This window comes from Garra rufa, chromosome 10 (assembly GCF_049309525.1).
Source record: "Garra rufa chromosome 10, GarRuf1.0, whole genome shotgun sequence".
NCBI lineage: Eukaryota > Metazoa > Chordata > Actinopteri > Cypriniformes > Cyprinidae > Garra > Garra rufa.
The window spans coordinates 39,578,262-39,585,532 of NC_133370.1; the positions used below are offsets into that span (position 1 = coordinate 39,578,262).

The 7,271-nt window shown below is 35.6% G+C and overlaps 1 protein-coding gene across 1 annotated transcript; it reads left to right on the forward strand.

Annotated features, from left to right (window-relative positions):
• Nucleotides 1-1,069: 1,069 nt before the first annotated feature.
• On the forward strand, nucleotides 1,070-7,271 carry txndc12 (thioredoxin domain containing 12 (endoplasmic reticulum)). Its single transcript, XM_073849689.1, has 6 exons — nucleotides 1,070-1,217; nucleotides 1,752-1,812; nucleotides 3,408-3,460; nucleotides 3,868-3,941; nucleotides 4,768-4,837; nucleotides 7,120-7,271. The coding sequence occupies exons 1-6, from the start codon at nucleotides 1,115-1,117 to the stop codon at nucleotides 7,254-7,256; spliced, it is 498 nt and encodes a 165-aa protein (XP_073705790.1). The 5' UTR covers nucleotides 1,070-1,114; the 3' UTR covers nucleotides 7,257-7,271.

A 7,271-nucleotide genomic window follows, 5' to 3' on the forward strand; every position in this document is an offset into this window, starting at 1 on the left:
GGCCCACAACTGAACTAAATTATCCAGATAGAAATTTGTTACCCATTTACAATGGGAAAGTGCCCAAGCAACATTGCTCAAAAAAAGTTGCCCATCAAAATTGCTCAAAAAGTTGCCCAGTGTATCATCAGCCTTACGGTTTGAGCAAGTTCCACTCAACCAAACCAAAACAAATCAATTCATAATAATTAATAATTGCGGAAACGCGCCACTGCAGTGAATAGATAGTGACCTATTTTATACAGTCTATAGCTGCGTCCCAATTCGCCTACTTATACTACGCCCTAAAAGTATGTACTCTTTTTGTGAAGAAAAAATACATACTTTTGAGTATGTAGCAGAATAGTAGGCGAGTTTTGGGACATACTACTTCGTCATAACTGCTTTTTTAACGGACGCTCTGTTGCTTAATCCTGTCACTGTTTAAACTGCCCTGTCAATCATCACAGTTAACATTTGGTTAACATTATCTACATTTCGTTTAATTTAATTTCCTACCGTATTAGAGAGAAATGAAGAGGCACGTTCTTTCAGAAGTCTTTCATGCCGAGAACTCTTCTGCTCGTGTTTGCATAATTATGCATTTAAACGTTAATGACCAAACCTATCATTATAAAAGTTCATAATGTTGCTGCACATGAAATATAACGAGGGTAACATTTAAAAAATATATTTTTTATCAGGTTACACACTGATTATTTATCACTCAAACCCCTTTCTCTATCTGTCCGTTGGTCGCGCATATCCTCCATGTTTGTAGTTTTTTAACACTTTTTATGCGTGTTTGTAGTTCTAATCGAATCCTCGTTCACGGCGCAGTGTGTTGTGGGCAATATTAGCCGTTAGAGTGTGCATTGATCCGCACTTCGAATTCTGAGGTTAAGTAGTAGACCATCCGGGAATCTTTGGAATACTTTTTCAAACATACTACGATTTGGGACATACTAATTCTATTTTCGAATACTATTTAGGACGGATAGTATGCGAATTGGGACGCAGCATATGATAGTGACGCATGTGACGCCATCAACGTGCTCCCGTAGTTCGAAAGGATTTAGGACCCTGCGGTTTCTGTCAGTCACATCCAGGCAGCTCAAAGCTAACGACAGTCGGAATGAAAATGCAGTCGTCTTTATTTAACATTGCTCTGGTTTCTTTTATACTGGTTTTTATTACGTCACATTTCGGAGAGGTGTTAGCTGATGACAACGGACGAGGTAAAAATGTCTTGAAATTTAGACGTTTAAGCAAATAATCCTGATCAACGCTAGCCGTGCTAGACCACCGGCTTCTGACCCGGAACGCGGATCTAATATAACCCCCGATTGACCGAAATAAAACTCAGTACTATCTCTGTAAGGCTAAATGTCTACTGCTAATATGCAACATTATATCTCTTCCCGTAAGTTATATGTGAAAGATTATATTTTATTACGCGAGCTCTTAAAACTGAGTTGATGGGATTTTGCAGCCGCAATAAAGAATAGTGATCATAAATGATCAAACGAGTTAGGTAACGTTATTTTTAATTGACTTGACACTGTCATTGCATTTGTGTATTGGACAAAAGACTATGATGAGATCTCTAAACACAGGTGCATTGTTGCAGATCTCTTTGTTCTGTGGTTGTAGTCGTGGCTTGTTCCAACAGGTACACTTGTTCTTTACCGGATGTATCATATTAAATGTCTATAATGGACGTGTGTGTGTGTGTGTGTGTGTGTGTGTGTGTGTGTGTGTGTTTTTTTAAGGATTTGGGGACCATATTCACTGGCGTGGCCTGGAAGATGGAAAGAAAGAAGCTGAAGCAAGGTACATATGGCTTAATCTGTCCTTCAATATCCTTTGTATTACTTTGTAACATTGCAGTTTAGGTATAAAAGGTAACGTACACTGCCAGTCAAAAGTTTGGAGTTAATAAGATTTGAATGTATTTTAAATAGGTTTCTGTGTTTATTTGCTAAAAAAAAGAAAAAAGAAAAAAATTTAATATTGTGAAATATTATTACGACGTAATTTTTTTTGTTTGTTTAATATACAGTAAAAATCAGCATCATAACTCCAGTATTCAGTGTCACATCCTTCAGAAATCATTCTAATATGCTGATTTATTATCGGTGTTAAACTGTTTTTTTTTTTTTTTTGCAACCTGTGACTTTTTTTTCAGGATTCTTTGAATATAATGTTAAAAAAGATCGGATTTATTTAAAATAGAAATCTTTTTTTTAACAATATACACTACTGCTCAAAAGCTTTTGGGTCAGTAAATTGTTTTGAAGAATTATTACTTTTATTCAGCAGAGATGTGTTAAATACATAAAAAGTGATAGTAAAGACTTATAATTATTTATTTGAACAATATATTTTTAATAAATGCTGTTCTTTTAAACTTTTTATTTATCAAAGAATCCTGAAAAAAGTATTAGGGTTTCCCAAAAAATATTTGGTAGCACAACTGTTGCCGACATTTGTAATTCTAATGATAAATCCGCATATTAGAATGATTTCTGAAGGATCATGTGACACTGAAGACCGGAGTGATGGCTGATTAAAAAAAAAAAATCAGCTTTGCATTACAGGAATTTTTTTTTATAATGTATATTAAAATAGAAACCATTATTTTATGTAATACCGTTTTGCAGTATTATTTCTGTATTTTTATAAAAAAATTTAAATATAAAAAGTAAAATAAAAGGCATAAAATATCCACTTATATATTCCACTTCAGATTGTGGTATGTGGTTTTTGTATTTATTTACAGATTTTTATAAAGTAAAAGTAAGAGTAACTGTTAATTTTATTAATGTTTCAACACTTACTGAACGGAAGCGAACTAGGTTTACTTGATTATCCATCCTTTTTTTTCTTTTTTTTTTTTAAAGAAAAATCTTGTTGAAATGCGAGTGTGTAATATGATGCCTAAAGCTTTGTACATCTCTGAATCATCATTGTATTGCATTGCATTGTATGTTTTGCCCCCACAATAAAAACTATGGAGCTTTGATCATAAAACTAAGTATTTAAGTATCGTCTTACTAAGACATATTATTGGAAAATATCAAATGACGATATAGAGTATTATATGAACTTTATGCGACTAGCTATACTGTAATAAATATCACATTGATTCACATTCCAATCTATTAGAATTTCATCTTATTTTTCTGCGATGTAAATCTGAACTCATTCTCCGTTATCGCAGTATATGAGCCATAAGTTCCTAGTGTATCAAATGTGGTTCATTATTTACACAATGGCATGAAAATGAACACGATTCATAGCAGAATGGAATTGGAGAATTACATGATTTTTAGATCTTGCAACAGCTGCTTTTGAATTTTTTTTTTTTTTTTTTTTTTTTTTTTTTAAGCGAATTCCAAATGTAATTCTGATCTTGCTCTGTCCAGTGGTCTCCCTCTGATGGTCATTATTCACAAGACTTGGTGTGGAGCCTGTAAAGGTATGATACTGGTTGAGTCTTTGAACAAAAATATACTACCATTTAAAAGTTAAGGGTTAGAAAGATGTTTACAAAAAATAGTAAAAAGAAATATTTTAAACTGTAAGTTATTCCTGTGATGGCAGAGCTGTCTTTAATCTTGTTACATAGAAATCACTGATTTGATGCTCAAGTAACATTTCTTATTCTCGTTGAAAAAGACAAGACTTTGAGTTTGAAAGTTAATTTTTTTTTCACAATGTAAAAGTGTTTGCTGTCACTTTTGATCAGTTTACTGTGTCGTTGCTAAATATTTTGTAATAAAATATTAATGTAATTGAATGGTAGTGTTTTTTTTATGTATAAATGGTTAAGTCTGTTACCCTGAAGTGTCCAAATGATTTATGATGTTTTAATAATAACTTTAGCATTAAAGCCCAAGTTTGCTGAATCAAAGGACATCTCTGAGTTGGCCCACAACTTTGTCATGGTTAACTTGGAGGTAATGAGCTCTACTTTACTTTATGCTTTTTACAAAATGTATATTTGTAATTATGACATGTAAATGGGTTTTGAAAAAAAAGATACATTATATATTAATGGTGACCATATTTTAGTTTTCAAAAAAGAGGAGGGATGGAGGGGTGACCATACCCCATATCAAACCTCAAAATATGTCTTTCCATAACCTAAACTACATATTTTACGGTCACTATTATGCAGATTGATCATAAACGCAGCTAAAAAGCTTTTTACCACAGTGGTTATCCTTCACAAAACATATCTACCACAGTTGTATCATAATTAGAATGCAGAATGTTTCAATACAAGCATTTCAGTCAAATGTAATTTATGCAATATCTCAAACCTTTAACCCACAAGAGAAAATCAACCCATCGCAACAGTTTAAAATCAGCCCAATTCTGTCAAGTGGAAAAAATGTGGGTTTGGCAACCCTAAATCCAACACAAGCTGCATATAAAGCAATTTAAGCACTCTGCATAACGATACCAAGTCCCTGATGCGTGAAAATGATATTCAATATTAGAATATTTGCAGGAGCGGGAATAAGAAAACAGTCGCACACAAGGCTTTAATACAAAAATGCACACAATAAATGGTAACTATAGAAAGCAAAAGCCAGATCATGAACATTTTGGGCAATTTAGAAATGCTGGCTGATGCATTTTATTAGGTCCAAAAAGAAAGGAGGACGTATGCCCTATACCCTAATATATTTATATACCACATGTGCTAATAAAAATTTTGTCAAGAAAGTATGTGTTAATATACAGCACATTCTAAATACATGTCCCATGTGGCTATAGGATGAAGAGGAGCCAAAAGATGAGGCCTACAGCCCAGATGGTGGTTACATTCCAAGAATACTTTTCCTTGGTAGGTCATATACATAAACAAATCATCTAAGCAAATGCACTTATTTAGAACTTGAACCAATGTTTAAAGATGGACTGAGTCTTGTTTTTTTTTTGTATAAGGCGCTTAAAACCTTATGAGTGTGGAAATGTTCTCACCACATAACCAGCCAAATATGAATCCTTTTATTCTGGTAACCCTTCTGTTGTGGGATAGTTGCAGAATAAATGCATTACGGTTGAATAATGTGTTTCTACAATACCGTGTCTTAAACGGGTGCTATTATGCTTTTTCACTTTTTGAAGTTAAGCCAGTGTGTGGTGCGTATGTTTGGGCATAAAAAATATCTACAAAGTTACAAATCTCAAAGTCCACTCCAAAGGGAGATATTTAGTTTTTAAAAACTCCCTTTTCAAGAACTACAAAGAACAGCTCGTTTGTAATACAGAGCGTTCATCGGTTGCCGCTCCGTAGACATGTGCGTTGTGTGGTAAGAGATTTATTCATTATACAGTGTAGATAGGTTCACTAGCTTTACGCTTGAGCTGGTTTCGCTCTATAAAAGACTCCTTTAACAAGCCAACTTGTTTTTGTATGAAAAATATCTATATTTAAAACGTAAGAATCACTTTAATCTATCTTGCGCCAACAGTTGTACAGTCGTGGCCAAAAGTTTTCAGAATGACACAAATATTAGTTTTCACAAAGTTTGCTGCTAAACTGCTTTTAGATCTTTGTTTCAGTTGTTTCTGTGATGTACTGAAATATAAATTACAAGCACTTCATACGTTTCAAAGGCTTTTATCGACAATTACATGACATTTATGCAAAGAGTCAGTATTTGCAGTGTTGGCCCTTCTTTTTCAGGACCTCTACAATTCGACTGGGCATGCTCTCAATCAACTTCTGGGCCAAATCCTGACTGATAGCAACCCATTCTTTCATAATCACTTCTTGAAATTTGTCAGAATTAGTGGGTTTTTGTTTGTCTACCCGCCTCTTGAGGATTGACCCGAAGTTCTCAATGGGATTAAGATCTGGGGAGTTTCCAGGCCATGGACCCAAAATTTCAATGTTTTGGTCCCCGAGCCACTAAGTTATCACTTTTGCCTTATGGCACGGTGCTCCATCGTGCTGGAAAATGCATTGTTCTTCACCAAACTGTTGTTGGATTGTTGGAAGAAGTTGCTGTTGGAGGGTGTTTTGGTACCATTCTTTATTCATGGCTGAGTTTTTGGGCAAAATTGTGAGTGAGCCCACTCCCTTGGATGAGAAGCAACCCCACACATGAATGGTCTCAGGATGCTTTACTGTTGGCATGACACAGGACTGATGGTAGCGCTCACCTTTTCTTCTCCGGACAAGCCTTTTTCCAGATGCCCCAAACAATCGGAAAGAGGCTTCATCGGAGAATATGACTTTGCCCCAGTCCTCAGCAGTCCATTCGCCATACTTTTTGCAGAAGATCAATCTGTCCCTGATGTTTTTTTTGGAGAGAAGTGGCTTCTTTGCTGCCCTTCTTGACACCAGGCCATCTTCCAAAAGTCTTTGCCTCACTGTGCGTGCAGATGCGCTCACACCTGCCTGCTGCCATTCCTGAGCAAGCTCTGCACTGGTGGCACTCCTATCCCGCAGCTGAATCCTCTTTAGGAGACGATCCTGGCGCTTGCTGGACTTTCTTGTACGCCCTGAAGCCTTCTTAACAATGCAGTGGAAAGTTTTTTTCGGGATTAAGTTAATTTTCATGGCAAAGAAGGACTATGCAATTCATCTGATCACTCTTCATAACATTCTGGAGTATATGCAAATTGCTATTATAAAAACTTAAGCAGCAACTTTTCCAATTTCAAATATTTATGTAATTCTCAACTTTTGGCCTTGACTGTACACAGAACTTGCTGCTTTGGGAAGGGGCGTGGCACTACTAAAATGCCGTCTAAGCTGTTCGCCAATTGCAGTGCAGTGGGACTGCCAACCAATCACAACACTTTTCGTTTTTCGGAAGGCGGGCCTTCATCAAACCCCGAACTAATTGAGCCATTTGTGCCAGGCTGAGGAGAAAGCTATTGTAATGTAAATTATGTGAAAAATAATGTGTTTTTCGAACCACCAAGCATGAGAGCATGTTGTAGTGCACCCCCAAAACAAAATAAAGACTTTGTAAAAGAGCATAATAGGACCCCTTTAAAGTAGCATAAGGTTGTACTCTTGTGTGATGCTACATCTACACCATGAGGTGTCAGTAAATGATCAAGGTGACTGTCAAAACAAAGGTGGAAAAATATTTATTTGTTCTTTGGTAGATCCCACTGGTAAAGTCCACTCCGAAATCACGAACAAGAATGGGAACCCCAATTACAAGTACTTCTACAGCAATGCAGATCAAGGTAAGAAATTCAAAGAAAAATCTAGTTTTAATAACACATGCACACATTTATAAATATACATTTTAATC

Excerpts from the sequence above, each read along its gene's own strand:
- txndc12 (XM_073849689.1), top strand. The coding sequence starts at position 1,115 with ATGAAAATGCAGTCGTCTTTATTTAACATTGCTCTGGTTTCTTTTATA. Across the intron at positions 1,813-3,407 it reads AAGAAAGAAGCTGAAGCAAG|TGGTCTCCCTCTGATGGTCA; the intron begins GTACATATGGCT and ends TGCTCTGTCCAG. Across the intron at positions 4,838-7,119 it reads TCCAAGAATACTTTTCCTTG|ATCCCACTGGTAAAGTCCAC; the intron begins GTAGGTCATATA and ends GTTCTTTGGTAG.